The 25846-nt window shown below is 40.5% G+C and overlaps 1 protein-coding gene and 1 pseudogene across 16 annotated transcripts in view; one reads left to right on the top strand and one right to left on the bottom strand.

The window, feature by feature from the left end:
• Wdpcp (WD repeat containing planar cell polarity effector) overlaps positions 1-25846 on the bottom strand; it is a 326719-nt gene that overhangs the window by 13052 nt on the left and 287821 nt on the right. For all 16 annotated transcript variants that reach the window (XM_006514636.3, XM_030245786.1, XM_011243680.3 and 13 more), the window contains one exon: positions 549-652. In XM_006514636.3, coding sequence (XP_006514699.1) covers positions 549-652 — 104 coding nt within the window. The remainder of the gene's footprint in view (positions 1-548; positions 653-25846) is intronic.
• Gm12047 (predicted gene 12047) lies at positions 7684-8828 on the top strand (annotated as a pseudogene).

Genomic DNA, 25846 nt, shown 5'->3' with positions numbered 1-25846 from the left:
AGAATGAGTCATCTTCATGGGAAGTGGCGAGAAGACATGCTCTCCACCCCCACTTACACCATTGATTCCGCATGTTAAAATGCGTCTGCTTTCTAGGTCTGTCCAGCTGGCCATGCTGGCTGCCAGTGATAGCCATCACTTTGACACAATCTTTTCTGGAACCACTTTTACATGGTTGCTTTTGTATGTATTTACTATATATTTGCATACACTGTTTCCCTGCTATATTGGACAAGAGCCAAGCCACTTTCCCAGAGATTCTCAGATCGAGCCTGCTCAGCTTGCCATATATGTGTCACATGAGAGCTTGCTAGAGACATGGACTCAAGGTCCATTCCAGACCTACTGAATTAGAATCAACATTTAACAGGCTCCTCAAATGTATTCATTCATAAAATCACCAATGGCTGCCTTTGTTTTTACCAGATAATTTATCAGCCACTAACAGTCTCACACACAAGAAATGCTGAGGTTTCTCATCACTAATTTCCAGAAACTCCTGAATGACCTGTTCTCCATCATCCTCTGTGGGGCTTGAGCTCTGTTACCTTCTGCATTCCAGGTGGTGGCCCCTGAAGAGTCAGTGCATAACTCCTCCTCTTCCTCCTCCTCCTCCTCCTCTTCTTCCTCAGTCCTTCTCTCAATTGCCCATCTGTCAGGTGGGAGGTTATTAAATGGAATTAAGAAAAAACATCAAGGTAGGCATGTCACAGAAAGGACTTTACATTCTAATGCTTAGTATAGTGAGTATATTAAATATTTTCAAGGCTCTGAATATTTTAAAAATATAAATTTACATTTCCTTGATACCTTTCAATACTATAATCACTTTAATATTATCATGTTAAAAAGAAAGTACCTTTCTTTTCTGAAATACTATTATTGTTTTAATAAGATCTTACCATGTGGCCCTGACTGGCCTACAACTCACTTTGTAGACCAGACCTGGCTTGAACACAGAGATCCACCTGCCTCTGTTGGGATTAAATGTGTGTGCCACCACACCCAGCCAAATCTTGTTTTTATTGGACTGTTCTCACAGCTCTAGGAATGCAGGCTAGGAACTTGTGCTTTACAGGTCATTCTAACACGGGGGACATCCCTAGCTATGATTCTTTTATATGTATAATGTATACTGGAAATATCCAACCTCTGTTACATTCTCTTGTGCCTCCTTCCTCTTACAGGACCTTCAGTCTTTACAAATAGTCCCCTTCCACGTCATGGTTTGTTTTCCACATATGAGAAGAAAAATGAAGCATTTGCCTTTCTGAGTTGGTTATTCATTAAAGACTATGATGCCAGGTTCTTGTATGACATAATTTTATCCTCTATGGATAAACCAAGTTTAGTTATTCTGCAATTAAATATTTATGTCAATTGTATTCCACTAGTCCCCTCTCTAGGGGTCACCCACCTTGGTTCTTCTCTACTTTCTTGCTCTCTGCTAACTGCTCATGTGCTCATAGCTGAAGCTTTGAGGCTAGGAACCACAGATAACAGAACATGTGCTGTTTGTCTTTTTGAGTCTGGGCTATGTCACTCAGTATGATCTTTCCTAGTTCCATCTATTTACCTGCAATTTTCATGATTTCATTTTTCTTTACAACTGAATAGTATTCCATTGTGTATATGTACCACATTTTCACTATCCATATACTAACTGAAGGACAGTTGGGTTGTCTCCATTCTCTAGCTATTGTGAACAGAACAGCAGTGAATATGGCTGAGCAAGTATCTCTGTAGCAGGATGCCAGGTCCTCTGAGTGTTGAGGTCCAAGGAGCACTGGTTCTGTGTCATATGGTACACTTATTTTTTTGTTTTTGTGGAATCTCCATATTGATTTCCAGAGTGGCTGCACCAGTTTGCATTTCCATCAGCAGTGGATGAGGGTTCTGTTTCCATGACCCATTCTTCCAGCATTTGTTTTCAGTTGTTTTGCTGATCTTAGACATTCTGGCTGGGATAAGATGAAATCTCAGTGATTTAGTCACCTTTCCCTAATTGCTAAGGATGAACACTATTTGAGGTATGTCCACGACATTTGTGTCTGAGCACTCTCTGGTTAGATCTACAGCCCACTACTTGAGTGGGTGGTTTGTTTTGCCTCTGACCTTTAAGTTCTTACTGTACTCTGAATATTAATCCTCTCTCAGATGAGTGGCCAGAAAAGATTCCCTCCCATTCTCAAACACTTGTTTTCTTAGCTGTGAAGAAGCCTTTTAGTTTGGCGAGGCCCCACTTATTGTTGGCAATGACTTATGGACAAATAGAGCCCTATTCAGAAAGCCTTTCCTGCTTTTGATAGGCTGCTGTCTGTACTTTCTTCTAGTAGTCCCAGGGTTTCGGGTTCCACACTGAGGCCTTTGAGTCTGTTGGAGATAGTTTTGTGCAAGCCATCAATGATGGCTAACTTCATTCTTTTCCATGTGGACATCTAGATTTCCCAGCACCGTTTGTTCCAAGTGCTGCCTTTCTGCAGTGTGTGCTTTTGGGACCTCTGAAGTTACATACTCAGTTTGAGTCTTCTGTTTTATTTCATTGGTTTAAATGCCTGCTGTGCAGGGACTATGTTTTTATTACTATGTTGCTGTAATTTATCTTGAAATCTGGAATGATAATCTGTCCTGCATTTTTTTCTCAAGACTGCTTTGGCTCTTGGGTCCTTTGTGGTTCCAAGTAAATTTTTGATTTTTTTCTATTTTTCAAATTTTTCAAACTTTTCTATTTTTGTGAGAATGAGAGAGATTGTGATTGTGCTTACATTGAAACTATAAATAACTTTTGGTAGAATGTTCATTTTCACAATACTAATTCTGCTAACCCATGATCTCAGGTCTTTCCATCTTCTAGTGTCTTATTCAATCTGTTTCTTTAGAGATTTAAAATTTTCATTGTAGAGGTCTTTCACCTTCTTGGGTGGGTTGATTCCTACATAATTTGGTTTCTTTGACGCTATTGTGAATAGGAGTGTGCACAAGAGCTCTTTCTCAGTAATTCTGTTGGTGTTGTACAAAAAAGCTATTGATTTTTCTAAGTTGAGCCTGTATCTTGAAATTTTGCTGAAATTGTTGATGTTTTTCTAGACGTTTTCTGGTGAAACTGTGGAGATCTCTTAGGGATAACATCACATCATCTGCAAACAGGGGTAGTTTGACTTCTTTTTGTATTTAACTTCCCTGTGTTATCACTAGAACTTGTGCTTTAAGCACTATGTTGAACAAAATGGGATACTGGACAGCCCTGTCTCATCTCTGACTTCAATAGGATCGTTTTATGTTTCTTCTACTTAGGATAATGTTGGCCATGTGTTTGTCATACATCACACACAGGCTTTATAGTATGTTGGAGTGTGTTCCCTCTAGCCCTACTCTCTTTAGAGTTTTTATCATCAAGGGTTATTGGATTTTGTCAAATGCTTTGTCCGTATCCATTAAGTCCATTTGTATTTTTTTAAACATTTATTGATTTACTTATTTTGAACCATCCTTGAATCTTTGGAATAAAGCCCACTTGATCATGGTAGATGATTTTTTAATATTACCTGTACATGGTTTAGAATTATTTAATTGTGGATATTTTACATCTATATTGTCTTAAATACTATTATTTTTGCTGTGATAAAGCACCATGACATAAATCAACTTGGGGAGGAAAGGGTTTATTTTGCTATATTTCCAAATCACAGTCCATCATCTAAAGGAGTCAGGGAAGAAACATAAAGATAGAAGCTGATACAGAGGCCCTGGAGGAGTGCTGCTTACTGACTTGCTCAGCCCCATTTCTTAAAGCACCATAAACATGGAACGAGGGATGGCCTTGTCACAGTAAGCTGGGCCCTCCAAATCGATCATCAATCAAAAACAGGCTTTGTCCACAGGCCAATCAGGTGGGGGTATCTTCTTAACTGAGCTTCTCTCCTTCCAAATGCCTTGGCCCGCATCAACTGACATAAAAATTAGCCCCCCCCCCCAATTCATTGGTGTAGTGGCTTTGGTTATGTCTTTACTAGGTTTTTGTAGTAGATTAATGCTGGCTTTGTATATGGAGTTTAGAAGAGCGCCTTCTGTTTAAACTTCTGTAATAACTTAAGAGGCACTGGTTGCACCTTTTCTCTGAAAGCCTGGTGAATTCTGCTGTGAATGTCTATAGACCTGGACTGCTTTAGTCCTGTGGCTTCTTATTACTGTTTCAGTCTCCTCATTTGTCTTCTTAGGTCTTTTTAGGTTGTTGATCTCTTTTTGGTTTAACTTCGTTGGTTAGGATGAATCTAGAAATCTCTCCATTTCTTTTGCATTTGCCAACTTAAATGGATTACAGGTTTTAGAGAATTCACTTATTATTTCCTGAATTTCTTTGGGGTCCATTCTAGTGTTTATTTATCTATGATTCTATTAATTTGGATAGTTTCTCTCTTTTGATTAGTTGAGTCAAGGATTGTCATTTTTTGTTTTCTCAAAGAGCCATCTCTTATATTTGTGGATTATTTGAATTGTTTCTTCATTTCTGTTTCATCAATTTCTCCTCTTATTTTTAGTATCTTCTACTGCTTACTGGGTTTTGATTTGGTTTCTTCTTGTTTTTCTAAATTTTTGAGTTGTGTTTAAAAAAGATTTATTTGTGTTCATTCCTATTCTTTAATGAAGGCACTTAGAGTTATAAGTTTCCCACATAGGACTTCTCTTAATACATCACAAAGATTGCATCTTAGAAAGCTTTTCTCTATTAACGACGGCAGACTTGCTAGTATAGTAGTCTAGATTGGCAGATATGGTCTTTATAACTTGGAGTGCTTTGTTCCTCATTTTTGTGTCTTTCCAGTGAGAAATCCAGGTGTTACTCTGACAGGTTTTTCTTTATGTGTAACTTATACTTTTCTGTCTTGCAGCTTTCAATACTCTTTCTTTGCTCCATATTTTTAGTATTATATGCTTTGGGGAGTTACTTTCTGTTTTTTTTTTTTCTATTTAATGTTTTGTGTGCTTCTTTTATCTGTAGGGGTGTGTCTATCCTTAGTTGGCAGCAGTTTTCTTCTATTATTTTATTGAAGATATCACCCATGTGATTGACCTTGGATTCTTCTCAAACATCTATGCCAATAATTCATCTTTTCATGCTGTCACCACATTCCTGCATGCTGTTTTCGTGCCTTTAAATTTTTCATATTTTTTTGCATCTGTGGTCTAATCTTCCACTTTATCTTCAGGTACTGTCTTCTATTTGATCCAGTCTACTTGTAAGGCTTCCCCTGAGCATCCTGAAACTGTAACATTGGATTTTTCAATTCCATCTTAACTTCTCCTCAGTAAGCTTATATCTCTTTATTGAATCTGGTTTTAAAACTTTGGCTTTTCTTGCTCATTAAATAATTAAAATTCAGCTGTAGATCTCTTCACTCAGGCATTTGCTATTCATTTTAAGTTAATGGAATCATTTGATTGCATCTCCTTTAAATTTCTTAAATTCTTTGATTGTTTTTGGAGGTCTGTTCTGGGCTTCGTCTAGGTACTTCTCACAGGACAAAACTTATATGGGGTTGGTGGATCTTGGGCATCAGAGGAAACTTACTGTTTTCATGTTTGTGCCTTTATGTTGAGTCCCAGTCATGTAGACTGCTTTTCTAGTTATGTGTTCAATATAAGAATTACGTGGCCTCAGACTAGACAAAGATGGGGGACAGTTGGTCTGGGGTCAGTTCCTAAAAACATGGGAATGGGCTCTGAAGAGGGATTTCAATGTCCTTAGAACTCAGGGGAATCTGGGTCCCTGCAATGTGTGATGGATGTAGGGTCTGTGGTAGGGAGGGATTGGCAGAGAGGGGGAGGAGGTAGAACTGTGGGTGATTCAGGTTTGCGTGTGTGTGTGTGTGTGTGTGTGTGTGTGTGTGTGTGTGTGTGTGCGTGCGTGTATGAGGTGAGCAGCACGGCAGGTCTAGGTGGAACCTATGGAGACCACAGTTGGAGGAGGGAGAGGAGGGCATAGGTAGCCTATCTGGGTCCAAATGTAAGAGGAGTAACAATTAGAATATCACCATTTCACAATCTCCAACAAAATAATACCTAAGAAAAATGACCAATGATTTCAAAACATGAAATTAAAATAAGTTGATAGGAACTTTATATGGAGAAATCCATGGGTCAATCTTAGTTCAAAACACAAAACATTACCTGCTATAAACACCTGTGGAGAGTAATGAGAAAACAAGTGTTTTCTCCTTGCCTCATGTGCAGTTTGTCTGACAAGAAACATACAAGGCATATTAAAAGTTGCAAAGGCCAAGTAACACATAGAGGCAGACCTATCAGAATTACACCTGAGTTCTCATAAGAGACTCTAAAAGTCAGAATGTACTGGGTAGATGTCTTGCAGACCATAATAGACCACAGATGTCAGCCCAGACAACGATAGCCAGCAAAACTTCCAATCACAATAGATGGAAAAAACCCAAGATATTCCATGAAAAAAACAAATTTAAACAATATCTTTCTACCAATTCATCCCTAGAGAGAATATTAGAAGAAAAACTCCAATACAAGGCGAGTAACGACACCCAAGAAAACACAAGAAATTAATCATCTCACAACAAGCCCAAAAGAAGAGAACAACACAAACATAATACCACCTCTAACAACAAAAACAACAGAAACCAAAAATCATTGGTCTTTAATATCTCTGAATATCAATGTACTCAATTCACTATTAAACAGACACGGGGTAACAGACTGGATACATAAACAGGATCCAGCATTTTGCTCCATACAGGAAACACACCTCAGTGACAAAGGCAGACACTACCTCAGATTAAAAGGGTGAAAAAAAGTTTTTCAAACAAATAGTCCCAAGAAACAAGGTGGAGTAGCCATTCTAATATCCAATAAAATAGACTTTCAAACAAAAGCTGTCAAAAGAGATGAGGAAGGACACTTCATATTCATCAAAGGGAAAAAAAATCTACCAAGATGAACTCTCCATCCTGAACATCTATGCTCTAAATGCAAAGCACCCACATTCATAAAACTTTACTAAGGCTCAAAACACACATTGTACCTCACAGAATAACACTGGGAGACTTCAACACCCCATTCTCGCCAATGGACAGATCATGGAAACAGAAACTAAACAGAGACACTGTGAAATTAACAGAAACTAAAATAAATCCATTATGAACCAAATGGATTTAACAGGTATCTACAGAACATTTCACTCTAAAACAAAAGAATATACCTTCTTCTCAGCACCTCATGGTACCTTCTCCAAAACTGACCAAATAATCAAACACAAAACAAGCCTGAACAGATACAAGAAGATTGAAATAATGCTATGCATTCTATCAGATCACCATGGACTAAGGCTGTTTTCAATAAGAACCAAAACAACAGAAAGCCCACATACTCATGGAAACTGAATAAGTCTCTAATCAATGATAACTTGATCAGAGAAGAAATAAAGAAATTAAAGACATTCTAGAATTTAATGAAAAGGAAGGCACAGCATACCCAAACTTATGGGACACATGAAAGCAGTGCTAAGAGCTCTGAGTGCCTTCATAAAGAAATTGGAGATATCCTATAGTAGCAACTTAACAGCACACCTGAAAGCTCTAGAACAGAAAGAAGCAAACACACCCAAGAGAAGTAGATGGTAGGAAATAATCAAACTCAGGGCTGAAATCAATCAATTAGAGGAAAAGCTGTAATGTTGCTTTGGGTCCTTGGTAGGCTCGAATGTGTACATGACTCCTCCAAGATCTCAGGGCCTCCCTCCACATTATCATGATGTTGAGGTTTTTATCCTGCAGTTGGAGGGAACAAAACACTGGAGCCTGTACTCCCCAACTGTGTCCCTGGCGCACGAGTACAGTGTGGAGCCTGAGGACTGGATCAGCACACCGACACATGACTTCCTGCTGATGCCTGGTGATTTGTTCTACTTCCCCAGAGGGACCATTCATCAGGCAGAAACTCCTTCAGGCCTGGATCACTCTATTCACCTGACTATTAACACCTACCAGAACAATTCATGGGAAGACTGTTGGATTGTATTTCAGGGCTTGTATTTGACACTATAAAGGAAGATGTGGCATTAAGGAGTGGAATGCCCCGGAGGATGCACATAAATGGAGGATGCTCATGAATGCGGAAACCCCAGCTAAAGTAACAAGGAAGTTGAGTGGCTTTCTGAGGACTCTTGCAGACCAGCTCGAGGGCAGAAAAGAGCTGCTGTCATCAGATATGAAGAAGGACTCAGTCAAGCACAGACTCCCTTTCTATAAGGGAAATGGAACAGAGACGACGGACCCAGGTGAAAAGTTGCCAAGGTTGGCAACAAGACTGCAGTCCAAAGATCACATTGTCCTCACAGTAGGGCCAGATCAGCATCAATCTGATGAAGCTCAACAAAAGATGGTTTGCATCTATCATTCCCTAAAGAATGTGAGACAGATGCACATGATAGGAGAAGAGGTGGAATCAGAGATTTACAAACTTCGCTTCCCTTTATCACATGTGGATGCTCTGAAGCCAATTTGGTGCAGGTCACCAATTCGTGTTAAGGACCTGAAACTTCACACAGATGAAGAAAAGGAGAACCTGTCACTGTCTATCTGGACAGAGTCTTTAATTCAAGTACTCAAGTGCTTTTATGCAGAGAATTGCTTGTTACTTTCTCCACACATACTTTCAATGAGTGGGGAGAGGACTTGGTGCTCTGGTTAGTACTGTGGGTGGAGGTGTAGTTACCTAGAAGAGCAGGGAGAAGAAGCTGGTTCATGTCCTCATGGGCATGAATCGAAAACAGGAAATTATTAGGCATCTCAGACTCTGATGAAGTGATACTTCAGACAAGTTTATTTAATCCAGTGTTGTAGAAAAGGCACAACTCCAGTACATCTGCCATATAGAATTATGTCATTAACCTGGCTTGACTTGGTTCTTTGGAAGAAATAACTCCTTTAAAGAGCATCATTGGCTGCAAAAATACTTTGTAACAATTAAAACTTAGGAATAAAGTTTTTTTTTACAATAAAAAAATAAATAAGAAATCAATATATAGCAAGCTAATAGCCACTATCAAATTAAATGGAGAGAATGTTAAAGCAATTCCACTAAAATCAGGGACAAGAAAGGTGGCCCACTCTCTATTGATTCAATATAGTACTTGAAGTTCTAGCTAGAGCAATAAGACAACAAAAGGAGATCCAAAGGGATACAAATTGGAAAGGAAGAAGTCAAGGTATCACAATTCTAGGATGATATGATAGTATTATTATATAAGCTCTATCCAAGTTTCTACCAGAGAACTCCTACAGCTGATAAACACCTGGAGCAAAGTGGCTGAATACAAAATTAACTCAATGAAATTAGTGGCCCTCCTTCATACAAATGATAAATGGGCCAAGAGAGAAATTAGGGAAACAACACCCTTCACAATATCCACAACTAATATACAATATCTTGGTGTAACTCTAACCAAGCAAGTGAAAACCTATATTACAAGAACTTTAAGTCCCTGAAGAAAGAAATTGAGGAAGATATTTAGAAGTTAATCCACAAGATCTTATGCCTAATCATATTTGGCAAATGGATGTAACTCATTATGCGGAATTTGGAAAATTAAAATATATAAATGTTTGTATTGACACTTGTTCAGGATTTCTTTTTGCTTCTCTACATATAGGAGAGGCCTCTAGAAATGCAAATGATCATTGTTTACAAACCTTTAATGCTATAGGATTGCCTAAAGTCATTAAGACAGATAATGGGCCATCCTATACTGGCAACAATTTTACTTCATTTTGTAAGGAATTTGGTATCAAACATAAAACTGGAATTCCTTATAACCTCATGGGACAAGGAATTGTTGAATGTGCTCATCGAACTCTGAAAATTTGGCTTTTAAGAACAAAACAGGGGCAGTTATATCCCCCAAGGTCACCAAAAGCACATCTTGCTTTTGTCTTATTTGTTTTAAATTTTTTGCAAACTGATGTTAAAGGTCAGTCTGCAGCAGATTGCCACAGGCATCCAGTTACTTCTAGTTCTTATGCCATGGTTAAATGGCGGGACCCATTAACTAATACATGGAATGGCCCAGACCCTGTTTTAATCTGGGGAAGAGGTTCAGTCTGTGTTTTATCACAAAAAGAAGATGGAACACGATGGCTGCCTGAAAGACTGGGTCGTCAAGTGGACCCTGAATCTTCTAGTAAGAATGATTCCAACCTTTATGATGGCTAAAAATCTTTTTTTAGCTGGAAGAGTTAATCTGGAATACAGACTCCACTTCCAGAGAATTTACAGCCTTTCTGTTAGTTCTCAATACCACCTCCCTCACACCAGAAGGTCAGAGTTTGAGCTTGATCGTTGCTAATTTGCAACTGAATAGAGTACCTGGACTTCCCCAAAGAAGCTTTTATCCTGTTGTTTTTCAACTGTCTCTACTTTGCTTTTCAAGCTGGTCAGTCAACACCTTACAGCCTATTTTCAGCAAGCATGCAGCTTTGCCTGTAGCAAGCACTGGTGGCAGAAATTCATTGATATGAAGAAGCATATTGAGTATATATTGTGACTTTGGTCTGATTTGGGAATAAGGTGTGCTATGAGGGCCGGTCAGTCAATGACGGGCAACCAGATTTTGGAACTATATCAATCTAAGACAGAGGTATAGGCCAAGAGGCCATGGTTTATTAATAATACACCACAGAGCCATGTTTGTGCAAAATAAACACAAACAAGCGGGATATATTCTCCTTGATGGATAAGAATAGTTTGGGAAAATCTGAAATTTCCCAAGCTAGGCGCAGCTGCCAGCCACCATAACTCCCAGGCAGGACTATGGAGCATAAAAATTTTTTTATGCCACAGTCCAGCTAATTTTTAGTATATATTTAGGTAGGAATTGTAGCCTCCCTCAGCCTTGAAGCAGGCTGATTCAGACTTTGCTGCCACTGAATATAAGATCATCTGGGGTGTAGCTTTCCAACTTAGATGGCTATATTGTTATGTCAACTACCGCTGCTCTTCTCTGAGAAGAGAGATCTACCTGCTGAGAGATCCTTGAGACATTCGGGAGATGCACCCTATCCTGCAAGTCCCTTACAGGTTGGCTCCAGGCACCAAGAATGAATTGGCGGGGGATGGGCCTCCCCACTTTATAAGCACAGTCTCTTGGTAAACTCGAGGGCCATGATCAGAGAAAAATTTGTCTTGGCCTCATTCTTTTCTCACTGTCTAGTCTCTTTCAGCCCCAGTCTGCCTTTCAGGAGTACCCGGTTCATGTAAGCCACGGGCGGCTTACAGTTACACATATTTATCACAGTGCACAAAGCTCAAGTCTAAGTGGATCAAGGACCTCCACATAAAATTGACTACAGTAAATCTAATAGAAGAGAGAGTGGGAAAGAGCCTTGAATGCATTGGTATAGGAAACAATTTTCTGAGCAGAACACCAATGGCTCAGGCTCTAAGATCAACAATTGATAAATGGGCCCTCATAAAACTGAAAAGCTTCTGTAAGGCAAAAGATATCATCAATAGGACAGTATCTTACAGAATGGGAAAGATCTCCATTAACCTTACATCTGACAGAGGGCTAATATCCAAAGTATATAAAAAACTAAATTAAAAAATGGTGTGCAGAACTAAACAGAAAAATTTTCAACAGAGGAATCTTGAGTGGTTGAGAAGCACTTAAAGACATCTTCAATGTTCTTCAATTATCAGAGAAATGCAAATCAAAACAACCCTGAGATGTACTCTTACACCCATCAGCATAGGTAAGATCCAAAACTCAAGTGACAACAGATGCTGGTGAGGATGTGGAAAAATGGGAACACTCCTCCACTGCTGGTGGGATTGCAAACTGGTACAACCACTCTGGAAATCAATCTGGTGGTTCCTCAGAAAACTGGAAATAGTTCTATCTGAAGATCCAGCTATACCACTCCTGGTCATATACCCAAAAGATGCTCCACCATACCACAAGGACACATGTTCCATTATGTTCATAGCAGCCTTATTTGAAATAGCCAGAAGCTGAAAACAACCCAAATGTTCTTCAACTGAAGATTGGTAAAGAAAATGTGGTTCATTTACACAATGGAATACTATTCAGCTACTAAAAACCAGGACATCATGAACTTTGCAGGGAAATGTATGGAACTAGAAATATCATCCTGAGTGAGGTAGTCCACACCCAAAAGGACATATATGATATGTATTCACTGATAAGTGGATATTAGCCATTTAGTACAGGATACCCACAATATGCTCTACATACTCAAAGGATCTAAACAAGAAGGAAGGCCTGAGTGAGGATGAAAAAGTCTTAGGAGACAGATGGAGGGAGGGAGGGAGGGAAGAAGGGATGAGGATGTTTTAGTATCAGGCCATGGCAAGATGGCCATGAGAATGAATGGAACTGTCAGGATAGGTGTGTGTGTGTGTGTGTGTGTGTGTGTGTGTGTGTGTGTGTGTGTGTGAATCATGAGAAAGTGCCAGAGACTTGAGATGGGGGAGGCTCCCAGAAGTCAATGCAGGTGACCTTAGCTGTGATGAATAGCCATAGGGATATGGAACCTAAAGAGGCCACTTCCTGTAGCCAGGCAGGACCTGCAGTCTACTGGCCAACTAACCTGAACCCTTGGGGATCTCAGAGACTGAGCCATCAACCAAGAATATACATGGTCTGGAGTAAGTAAGATGCCTGGCACATATGTAGCAGATGTGCAGCTCAGTGTCTATGTAGGTCCCCCAACAACTAAAGCCAGGCCTGCCCCTAAAGTTGTTGCTTGTTTGTAGAATCCATTCTCTAACCTGGCTCTCTTGTCTAGAATCAGTGGGAGAGGATATACCTAGTCCTGCAGAGACTTGATTCCACAGGGTTGGGGCACATAGGGGATGGCACTCTCTCAGAAGAGAAGGGGATGAAGGATGGGGAGGGACTATGTGAAGGGGGCAATAGAAATGAGGGTAGTGGTTGGGATGTAAAATGAATTAATGGAAACATACACATGCACACACACACACACACACACACACACACACACACACACACACACACACAAGATCAATAGGTAACAGGTAAGGTCTGTAAAGAAGAGAGTATTCCATGACAGTGACAAACTACGTCTGGCTCCATATATACAGTATAAACAAATAAAATACACATGCTCATACATAGTGTGCTATTTCAGTCTTGTTCAGTTGTCAGTTGTACATTAAAAAACAAAACAAAACAAAACAAAACCACACACTCTTCTTTAGTTTAAACTTTTATGTATGTAAACAAACAAAAACTCTCTTTCTTTGGTTGTTTTCTACTTTCTATAATCTCTCTCCAGAAGTCTAACTTCTCCTCCTCTTCTTCTTCTTCTTCTTCTTCTTCTTCTTCTTCTTCTTCTTCTTCTTCTTCTTCTTCTTCTTCTTCTTCTTCTTCTTCTTCTTCTTCTTCTTCTTCTTCTTCTTCTTCTTCATCCTCTTCCCCTCTCTTCCTCCTCCTCCCCTCCCCCCTTCTTCTTCTTCTTTTTTTTTTTTCAAGACAAGGTTCTCTGTACATCCCTGGCTGTCCTGAAACTCACTTTGTAGACCAGGCTGGCCTCGAACTCAAAAATCCACCTGCCTCTGCCTCCTGAGTGCTGGGATTAAAGTCATGTGCCACCACGCCTGGCCAGAAGTCTAACTTCTTAAGCTTCAGTGGAAATAAAGAGGCTAATTTGTCAGTGCTTCCTGAGAGATATTAAAGTGACAGTAACTTCCCTTTCATAACGAACGTTAGTGGGTCATAATAGGATTAAGAAAATGCCAGATAAGACTGGGAAGAGAAACAAAAATATTCTCATTTTTGTCCTCCAACTTCCACTATCTTTCTTACACTGTTTTTTTTTCTTTAAAAATATTAATTATTCATTCTTTGTGTGTGTGTCTGTGTACTTGAGCATCACTTCAAGGTTTAGATTAAGGTATAGATGGGGAACCACAGATCTCTCTGTGGAGTCCGTTCTCTCTTTTCAGCATGTGGGTCTGGGGAACTGAACTCACTTGTCATCCAGTGGCAAGAGTCCTACCCTCTGCCATCTCCCTGGCCTGGATCTCCAGTTACCCTCTGCCTCTGCCTCTCAGGTCCTGGGTTTAAGGTGCCTGTCACCACACTGGGCTTTAAAAATCACTGCCTTAGACTTATTCAAACTCTGCAAATATCTTTTGGTTGCACTGAATTGATGACATACTTTCAGTTTTTCTTTTTAAAGAGGGCTTAAGATTGACTATATTTTTTGGAAACATGTTTAAAATTGGCTAGCTTTAGTCATAAACCAAACTTAGAAAAAGATATCTTCAGAGAATCTCTAGTTTATAGGTAGCACCTATAAAGTACCTAAGTGGGCAGACTGTGAACATAGCCATGTCTGTCTAATATATTTACAAGCTCAGTTATAGGAAATGCTGAATATATTCTACACTTATTTTGGTTTAAGATGCAAAAAATGGACTTTGTAGACATATACCATATGCTCTCCTTCCATGCCAAGTTAGCGGGAATTAAGACTGACAGGAATAAGCAAGGTCACCTTAGGCTGAGCCAAATTAGACAACAGAATAATTGTCAGGTTTTCTGTTGGCAGGGACATTTTGTTTTGAGCCAATCTTCATGAATTATAGGCTGTAATTTTTTTCCTGCTAAGTCTATTGGCAGACATTCTGTTGACAATTTCTTTGTTTTGTAAACACTGAAAATTTCCCTCAGTTATATTGTTTCCAGGCACACAGCAGATCCTAAGTAAATGAGTATTTTCGTTTGTTCCAAATGTAAGGAAACTCACATCGACGAGTCAATAAAAACCAATAAGGCCAGCATGGATGCATTTGGTGAGGGAACCAGAGAAGCTGGCTTGATTCAACTCTAACAGAGGTGGCACCACAGCTAGGGCGATTATTTCCAGTTAGTCCCAGTACCATTACATATTGCCCTTCTCACCTGCCCCCGAATGCTTCCCTTCTGAACTGTCCCTTGAGTTATGTAATTATGTGTTAGTGGCCAAGTTGCAATTATGGAAAACTTATTTTTTGAATAATGACATATAGATCTCAGCCAGATCAGAAAAATAACTATTTGAATACTATTGTTAAATGTATAAAACTCTTGGGGTTCTAGAGATGGCTCTACAGTTAAGAGAACTGGCTGCTATTCCACAGGAGCGGGGTTTTATTTCCAGCACCCACATGGCAGTTGATCTTCTAAAACTGTCTATAACTCCAGTCTCAGTGATCCAATAATATATTCTGAATTCTGCGGGCACTGCACACATAGTACACAGACATACATGCAGGCAAAACATCCGTACAAATAAAAAAATAAAGGCTAGTTGGCATGCAACTTTAATCCTAGAGGTTACTGGGTCTATGTGAGTTTGAGCCCAAGCTTGGCCTACAAGGTGAGTTCAGGGGCAGCCAGGAATACATAAAGAGACCCTGTCTCAAAAAAGAAAATGCATAAAAGTCTCACAAAAGTGCTGTCAATTCACATAATGGTTAATTTAAAAAAAACTGCTTTCATTTGGAAGCTTCTCACTCTGTTGTATGACTGAGGCTTACTTGACAGTATTATCCTAGATAGCCTGTTGTGTGGCTAGTTTTAATTGCTAACTTGGCACGCCAGGAATCCCCTAGGGACTGTCTCAAATGATGAATTTACAGATGAGGCTGGCCTGGGGGATATTTATGGGGGGCTTTCTTCATTACATTGATTGATGTGGGTGGTACCATTCCCAGGGTTTAAGTCCAAAACTGTGAATAGAGAGTATGAGCTGGTCAGTATGCAACCATGCACTCTCTCTGCCTTTGACTGCACGAGATAGGTGCTTCAGGTTCTTGCCTTGACTTTTCCACAAAGATGGACTGTGATCAGGCACTAGAAACCAAAGAAACCCACCCTTCCTTCCTTCCTTCCTTCCTTCCTTCCTTCCTTCCTTCCTTCCTTCCTTCCTTCCTTCCTTCCTTCCTTCCTCCCTCCCTCCCTCCCTCCCTCCCTCCCTCCCTCCCTCCCTTCCTTCCTCTCTCCCTTTCTTCCTTTCAACTTTTTAATTGATACTTTGTGAGTTTCACATCATGCACCCCAGTTCTGCTCATCTCCTCATCCCCTTAGTACCGCTCTGCCCTTGTAACCTCCTCAGCAAAACCAAAACAAAGCAAAACCAAACCAAACAAAACACAGAAACCATTGTGTCATGGAAGCTGTAGCATGTCACAGTGTGTCCCACAGCATGCCCTTTTGTCCACACATCTTTACAAATAGTCATTACAATGACTCATTAGTTTGGTTCGAGGCCTCTGGCTTCTGCTATATCACCAGTACTGGCTCTTCACCAGGCGCTCTCTCAGATACCCTGTTGTTGCCCTATGTCATGGAGATCCTGTAGCTCTGGACCTGCAGAGCCAGCCCTTTTACAAGCTCTAGCAGTTCATAGATGAGGTAGATCTTGGGATGAGCCAATTCAAAGCTCTGGATCTGGGTCTGGGTATAATCTGTGCTGGTCAGCACCCCCCCCCCCCCCAAGCTTTCCTGTACCTGACCCACCAGGTCAAGCTCTCTAGCAATGCCTCAGCTAGCTCACCAGTGCTGCAGCAGGCAAGGGACAGGCCAGCTCTCTGGATTGGGAGCTCTCCTGCTCTCATGACCCTGGGGTCAGTTCTCCTCCCAACTGCCTCAGGTGACTGGGGTGGGGGTGGGGTGGGGAATCTCTGGTCAAACCCATACCCATGCTGCTCACACCCTTGGGGCTGGCCCACACGAACTCTCACAACTAGGGTCAGCTTTACTATGCCACCCAGGAGAGCCACAGGACCCTTTCTCCAGTGTGCTGCAGTGAGCAAGAAGTGGAGTCAGCTTTCCAGAGTGCTGCAGCCCGTGAGGGGTAGAGGCGGCTCTGCACAGCAATGTGTCCCAGGCAGAAGCCCAGATCAGGGATGTCTGTGTGGCCTTGGATGGTAATAGGATCATGGACATCTACAGAGAACCCTGCTACTGCATGGCCACAGACTTAGACAGGGTAATGGGAATTGAACCTGGGTCCTCTCCAAGTAGCAATTGTCCTTCAACACTGAGCCAGCCTTCTGGTGCATGCATTTTATTAAGAAGTTTTGCACCCATCTTTACAGGGGAGATGGGTCTATAGTTTCCTTACTTTATTGAGTCTTTGTCTGTATTTGCTATTGGTCTAATACTGGTCTATAGAGTCTGAGCACATTCTTCCCTCTGTATTTCCCCAGAATCATTTGGGGAAAACACTGATGTTTCGTCAGTGGTCTGCTGGAATTCCAGAGTAAACCTGTCTTTGCCTGAATGTTTCGGTGGAAGATTTCATATGATTGGTTCAACCTCATTGCTTGTAATGAATCTGACTATGATATTTCAGGTTGGTTTTTTTTAATATAAGTCCATATAAGTCCTATGTCTCTACAAATTCATCCATTCCTTTACAATCTTCCACTTTATCTTGTTTTCTGAATTTTATTGATATCTGTTGAAAAGTCTCTGTTTTCATCTCTAATTTTCTTAATTTGGATCATATTTCTCTTGGGTACTTGAGCCAAAAGTTTATTAAATTGTTTATTTTTTTTCAAAGAATCAACTCTTTGTTTTATTGATTTTTTTTTTTCTGAATTTGATTTTGTTTTTGTGTCCATTTCTGTTCAGATCTTATTTCCTTCCATCACTTCACCTGTTTCTGTTTTTCCTTTGGTTCTTTACTTAAGATTGATTTGAGGTTTTTTTCTTTTTCTCCTCCTCCTCCTCTTCTTCCTCCTTTTCCTCCTCTTTTTTGTTTGGTTGTTTTTGTTTTGTTTTGTTTTCATGACAGGGCTTCTCTGTGTAGACCTGGCCTTCCTGGAAGTCATCTGTAGACCAGGCTGGCCTCAAACTCAGATCTGCTTATCTCTGCTTCCTGAGTTCTGGAATTAAAGTCATGAGCCAGCACCCCTGGGGCTCACTTTTATGTAAATAGGTATAGCTACTCATTTCTCAGGACTCCTTTCATTGCATCTAAGGGAATTTGCATATGTTTTAACTTTCATTAGATTTTAGGAATATTCTGATTTCCTTTTTACTATGAAACCCATCATTCACAGTGTTTCTGAGTTTCCATGAATTTGTGTGTATGCTCTGTCGGTAGTTTTCCTGTTTTTTATTTCTATTTTATTTCACTGTGGTCATATAGAATATAAGAAAATATTATGTTGTTAGTGCTTGTTTTGTACTCAACTATAGGATCTATTTTACATAATGTTCCATGGGCTGCTGAGAGGAACGTGCATTCTGCAGTGTTTGGACTTCCCATAGCATCTAAACCTGTTTGATATGATGTCCTCAGGGCAGATGTTTTTCCTTGTTATCAGGTTGGCTGTGTTTTGATGAGAGTATAACACATTTACCGTGTTGAGTTAACTTATGTCCTTGTATCTAAGAGTCTGTTTAGGAATTGGGTATAACTATGCATGTCTGTTTAGGGTCATAATGTTCTCTTGATGGATCATGCCCTTAATCAGTTTGAAGTCACTTTATTTATAATATTCCAACTTCTTTTGGTTTGAAGTTTATCTTTTTAGTTATTAGAATAGCAATTCCTGTCTGTTTCCTCATTCTTCTTGCTTGGAATTCCTCTCTCCATATTTTCACTCTAAGATTGTGTCTGTCTCTGGTAATAAGGTACATTTCTTGGAGGCAGCAAATAGAAAAAAGCAAAACAACAGAATCCATGTCTTTTTTTTCAGACAGGATTTTTACTGTGTAGCCTTGGCTAGCCTGGAACTATGTAGACCAGGCTGCCTCAAACTCCCTGATATGCTTCGCTTTGCTGAGATTAGAGGTGTGTATCACCATGGCCGGATGATTCTGCTTTTTGATCCTATCTGCTAGCTTGTGCCTTTTTATTGAGGGAATTTATACCAGTAATATTCAAAGTGTAGGCACAGTGTGAAAATATAATAGGTCAATACAAAAAGACCAGCCTTGGCCTTCTAGTTACTTAAGAAAGTAAGAGGACACTTACAATACTATATTCATGTATTAGCTATTCTATGTGGAAAGGAGAAGGCAAACTAAGGCTGCTGATTAATACTGCACTGATAGAGGCAACAATAGAGAGGAGGAGGTCGAGGTAGGGTAGCTATGAACAATACCGAATGAAATAGAGAGGAAACGGAATGCATTCAGATAACTTAAAGCCACCCAAGCTCTTAGCAGGCTGAGATCCAGAGATACCACACACCAGGTCAGAGATGTTCTCTGGGGAAGTCTATCAAATGGAAAATTATAAAGGAAACCATAGAGAAATAAAGAAAAGGTAAGGGGTGGGGCATGAGGACAGAGCAGGACAGATCTGGCCTGAAGTACTGATACTGGGTATCCAGTGAAGGAAGAATAAATATGGAGAGAGCTGGAAGGCGCGCAGTGTGCATGGGCTCTCTGCTGCATGCTGCTTCCTTCCAGAGCTGACACCTAGTTTCTTCCCTTGCTCCTGGATGCCAGGAGAACCCTGGGAGTTGAAAGGCTGTGGCACAGATGCTGGTCCTGACAATGGCACTTTTCCTTGGGTCTCATCACAGATGCGGGTCGTTTTTTCATGGAAATGTTGGCTCTCTTCTTTCCTATGTCCACTGCATATTCGTATTTATCTGTGGCTCCAACCAGGTTTCTCTTCACTGGCCACTTCATGCAGTTCTGATGTAAAACTTCTCCATACTCTAGAGGAATTCCACCAGCCAGGTTTTAGCACCCAGTCTTATCACAATAGACTGCCACAGAGTGTGGGGCCACCTAGCTGCAGGAGTCTTTTTTTTTTCTTTTTCTTTTTTCTAGTGGTCTCCAGGGGACCGAAAGCTTGTGTCCTTAAGACCACAAGCTGCTCTTGTCTCAGTTTTTGTTTCCCAGCATCTACAAGGTGGCTTACAACCTCTGCAACTCCAGTTCCAACATCTTACCATATCCTTCTGGTCTCTGTGGGCACCACGCACATACATGGTGCATTTATATACATTAAGGCAAAACACTCATATACACCAGACAAATACAAATCTAAATGGCTGTGAACTGAGGATACAGTTAAAGTAATAGCAGTTAGTTTAATCCTAGTCCCCTGGGCTCACTCCCAAGCTCCAATTTCAGAGGTTAGGAAGGCGAGGCAGGAGGATTAAAAAAATCAGGAATTTTCCCCATCAGCCCTCATTCCTCTGCCACTGTGGTACAGTATTTGTCTCCCTCTGGCCCACACCACAGTAACCTCCTTTTAAAGTAATTACTACTGAGAGTATAGTGTACAATGCAGATTTTCTGAGGCTCTCTCTTACATCCTGGCTCTGGTGTCCCTCTATCAATGAAGGGGAACACTCCCTAGTCCTTCTAGATCCTCAGATTCCTTTTCTGGATTGTAAAAATTATTATCTTTCTTTTAAATTATTTCTATTAAATTAAGATTTTTTTCAGCCATCAACCATCTTTTCTGATAGCTATTATTTAGCTTTCCCCAGTTTATTCCCAGGAAATTTTTGTAGACTGTGTACCACATAGCGTCTTCTTCCAAGAAACTTCAAAAACTTTATATAGTTCTTGAGAGAAGAAATCCAATACAGAATTTCTAAAAGTAATTATAACAAAATACTCCATATTCAAATACATCAGATGTTTAAAAAGAATGAATTTGAATGAATCATTTTTATTGATAAAAAGAATAAATGAAGTACTCCTGACTGAGAAACAAAGTGTGAAATCAAGCTAAAATAAACAGCAGCAAAGAACAAAGGTTAAAGCAGTTAATGGGAGAGCCAGCATCCAACCTGTTTCCAAATGGATACGGTCGTTTGCGGAACATATGCTCACTACTGCAACTAATCAGCTCGGTGTTGTAGCACAAAAGGTGTCACTACAATGACCAGATGTGGCTAGGGTCCAATAAAACTGTAGTTACAAAGCAAGATGGCGGCTGGTCCCTAAGTACAGTCTGTGGGTCTTCTGGGAGAAACTGGGGAAAGGTGGTTAAAGGATACCAGAGGTGGATGATTTCTGTCTGCAGCAAAAGCAGAAAACTTAACTCCGCAGGCTGGGTCCATCCTGTGGACCTGGCTCATTATGGGGAGTACTGGAAATCTTCCTGGTCCCTTTGTAACAGGCATTTAAAGAGCAGAGAAAGGAATTCAGGTCAGGGACGAGCAGAGAGCAAGTTTAGCAAATGGAGACTATTTTTTAGTGGGCCTGGCCTAGCTGTGGAACACCATTTCTAAACGATCCTGCTGAAGTGGTTGTCCTGCAGCCTGTGACCTTCTGTGAACTGTAAGATGAAACTCAAGGAAGAGGGCACTGGGCTGAGCACACACTGAATCTGGACCAATAGAACTCTGCCAGCCATTATGAGAAAGGTCTTTGTGTCTGCACTGACAGAGGTGGCAGCTGGAGCTGAGCCAAGAGCTGCAGGGAATCTTAAACAGGGATCCAGGCAGCTCACCAGAAAATACAACCCGAAGGACAGGCCAGAGGTGTGATCAGCATCTGAGGGAGACGTCATCTTTGTAGTTCTGCCTACTTGCCGGGTCACACGTGTAACCCAGTCTATCAAAGGAAGGCCTGGAAGTAGGAACAGGACAGCCCTGCGGACAAATGGACCACTGAGATCCAGAGATGGGTCTCCCAGATACTGAGAGGAATCCAGCAAAGTGGCAAACAGACAGACTGGACTGCTTTCAGACTCCACTGGCTCTCCACCTACCACATTCACTCTTTGTAGTCTAAATTCATACAGCCTTTATTTAATATTCATGTCCATTTGCCAGGCCAGCTCTGCTGCCTTATCCACTTAAAAAACAATTGTTGCAAGATATTTGATCACCCTGTGAACCACAAGACTGTGTTATTTACTGGAAAAAAAGTTTCTAGTTATGGTGTGGTTTAGTCCTTAGCATACACCTTTAATCCTTCTGGCTAGAATACAGACATACTCTTAGTACACATCTTTAACTCAAACCATGGAAGTAAGTCAGTTTGTAGAAGGAAGCACTATGTTTGAAAGTGATGTCTAATTGAATGGCAGACAAAGTGATGAATCAGAGAAATATTTAACAGAATGGGATATGCCCAGCTCTCACGAGAAAAGAGAGCAAAGGGGAACCACTGAAGAGAATAGTATAGACAGACAGGGAGAGAGGAAAGAGGCAGTTTCACTGAGAGAATCTTACAGAGATAGGTTGAAGAGAGAACAAGCTAGACACAGGAGAATACAAAATGAGCCAGAGAATGAGAAAGAGCCAAAAATTAAAACAGATTGCCAGAGTTAGTTTGAGGCCAAGCAGAGTGATTCAGTCAGAAGCCTAGAGAAGCCAGATTGAATCAGGTTGGAAAGGAGTTTGAGCCAGAAGAGCTGAGTTGAATCAGCAAGCTAGGGTACAGACAGAAGAAAGGGTGAGCTATTCAGCAGTAAATCTCAAAGGCTGAAAACACTCTAGGCCTAGATAACTGTAGGGAGGCTAGATGCTTCTAGGCCTAGGCCTCAGCTAGCAGACTGAGATAGTAAAGCCTCAGAGATGACAAGTCCATCAGGCAAGTCAAAGTTACTCTCACAAAAGTCATAGCAGAGACTTCCCAGACTTACAAGGGAAAACATAGAACGCCAAACAGATGCGATCAGAGAACCTCACAGTATAGTAAAGCACTTAATTAAGTATTTAAATATACAGAACAAAGGAAGGAGAGAAAAACACCAAGTCATATTTAACAGCGAATTTCTCAACAGGAACTAAAAAAATTCAGGAGGCTGGATGATAAACACTTTCAACAAAGAAACAAGATAAAAAAATGTAACAAAGAGAATTAAGTAGCCTTCTTATGCACCATAACAAACACGATGATGAGGAAATCAGGAAAACAATCCAATTCACAATTCACCACACACACACACACACACACACACACACACACACACACACACACACACTAAACTTAATCAAAATAGTGAAAGACCACTGTAATGAAAATGTTAAACCATTTGAGAGGAATTGAAGAATACATTAGCAGATGAAAAAAATCTCTTGTGCTTATATATTGTTAAAATATTGTAAAAATGGCTATCTTTTTAAAAATGCAAACAAATTTCATTCAGCCTTCTTCAAAATTTCATAGAAATAAAAAAAAATCTTAAAATTCATTTGGAAGTGCAAAAGACCTTTGATAGTCAAAGCAATCTTGAGTGGGAAAACAAAGGAAAAACAAACAAACAAACAAACAAAAAACTCAAACTACAAACAAACCAAAAAAACCAAAGTACAATCCTGGAGATAACATCACATCTTATTTGAAGTTATGTTACAATATCAACATGGGGCGGGAGAGATAGCTTAATGGGTGAAGTTCTTTCTGTGTAAGTATAAGGACCTGAGTTAAATCTCCAGAATCATGTAGAAAAGCCAGGTATGGTGGCACATGTTTGCAATTGGTGGAGACAAGCTGATCCAGATAGACTGTTGGTTGGCCAGCCTATCTTAATAAGACTTGTGATGAGAGATACATATGTCTCAACAAAACAATGTGGGTATCTTGCAAGGGCTGACATGTGATGGACCACTTGCCTCCAGAAGCACATCCACATAGCCACACACATGTGTAAGCCACCCATACATATACATGGTGTTATGGTACTGGTACATGGAATGGATCAGAAGACACAGATATAGGCTCACATAGCTACAGCCATGTTATTACATATAAACAAATGGTGTTAAGAAAGCTGGATATCTCTATACAGAAGATGAAACTAGATTCATGCACAGAATCCAATGACAAATGGATAAAACTTGGGAAGGTGACCAGACCTCAAAAGAAAAACAGTTTATGCTCCTTTTCACATGTGAGTCCTAGCCTTGAATCTTCAGCTTTGTGTGTTTAACATGGAGTACTGTGGAGGCTAGGGAATGAGAAAGGGGCAAAGGAGGAGGGAAGGCTCCCATAAGGGAGGGGCAATGGGTAAAACAAGGAGAGACGGGGAATACTGAGGGAGAAAGTAAGGAAGGGGAATAGAGGTGTGGGTAGAGAAGTGGAAGGGTTAATAATTATATAGCGTATATGAAGAGCCATATGTAACTTGTGCTGTAACCCAATTACACACTTTCTTTGGAGATAGGAGGACTGGCAGGTGGGAGATGAGAGTGATTAGAATGCATCTTGCATAAATATGTCAAAAATTTAATGAAAAATAGAAAAATTTCAAATGGGTTAATGGACTGCACAGAAAGTTCTATAAAGAACAAATCTAATGAGCAATAAATATTTTTAAAGTGTTCAACATCTTTAGGTAGCAGGAAGATTCAAGTTAAAAGTACTTTGATATTTCTTTTTTTATTTTTTTTTATGTTTTTTCTTTTTTATGCTTAGTAATTTTTATTGGATATTTTATTTATTTACATTTCAAATGTTATCCCCTTTCCTGATTTCCACTCTAGATACCCCCTATCATATCCCCCTCCTCTCGGTGTGCCTCCACCCATTCACCCACTCCCACCTCCCCACCTTTGCATTCCCCTATACTGGAGCATTGAGCCTTCACAGGACCAAGGGCCTCTTCTCCCATTGATTCCCAACAAGGCCATTCTCTGCTATATATACGTCTGGAGCCACGGGTCCCTCCATGTGTACTCCTTGGTTGGTGGTTTAGATCCTGGGAGCTCTGGTTGGTTGATACAGTTGTTCTTCCTATGGGGCTGCAGATCCCTTCAGCTCCTTCAGTCCTTTCTCTAACTCCTCTATTGGGGACCCTGTGATCAGTTCAATGCTTGGCTATATGTAGCCTTCTGTACATGTCAGGCTCTGGCAGTGCCTTCTGTATATGTCAGGCTCTGGCAGTGCCTCTCAGGAGACAGCCATATCAGGCTCCTGTCAGCAAGCACTTCTTGGCATCTGCAATACTGTCTGGGTTTGGTGACTGTATATGAAATGGATCCCCAGGTGGGACAGTCTTTGGATGGCCTTTCCTTAAGTCTCTGTTCCACACTTTGTGTCTGTATTTGCTCCTGTGAGTATTTTGTTCCCTCTTCTAAGAAGAACTGAAGCACCCACACTTTGGTCTTCCTTCTTCTTGAACTTCATGTCTGTGAATTGTATCTTTCATATTTCATCTCAGCATAGAATAGCTACCATCATGAAAACAACAACAAATACTGGCAGGAGGAGAGGAATTGCTCTCTGATGTGCGAGTGTGTGGTGTGCACACTGGAAACCACTGAGGAGGCCTCTATAAATGTGACAGATATTCAAAGCAGTTTGTGCCTTCTAAGACATACTTCCATGTTCATGTTTGTTGCTCTGTTCTCAATAGCAAGAAAATGCAGTAAGCTGAATGGCCATCAACCAACAGCCTAACAATGAAAGTATGAGAGATAAATTAAGTGCAGTTTTGTTCAAATGCAGAAAAGTTGATGCAGCCAAAACACATTAAGTGCGGTAACTCTGGCTCAAAGAAAACAAACCCATTCTTAGATGTAGATGCTATAATTTAATTTTTATATATGTGGATTTATGTGGAAGTGTGTATAGAAACCAGGAAACTAGGAAGGGTCCAACAAGAAGGGGAAGAGGCTTTAAGAGAACAGAGGAGTTGGAGACTTTTCTTGTGAGTAGAAGGTAAACACTGAACACAGAATGCTTCAGCAGGGATATGGAGGAGCAACATGGAGGATGGATGGGAGGAGGGCTGATCAGAGCTAAGTATGTGTGAAGAAGCTGTAAGACTGGAAAACATGACCCAGTATTTTATTGGCTAATTAAAGATAAAAGTGTGGACAGAGGTACCCTGTGCAAGTAGATAACCCCACTCCCAGA

The sequence above is a fragment of the Mus musculus genome, chromosome 11 (assembly GCF_000001635.26).
Source record: "Mus musculus strain C57BL/6J chromosome 11, GRCm38.p6 C57BL/6J".
Taxonomy (NCBI): domain Eukaryota; kingdom Metazoa; phylum Chordata; class Mammalia; order Rodentia; family Muridae; genus Mus; species Mus musculus.
This window is presented reverse-complemented; position numbering and strand designations above follow the sequence as displayed.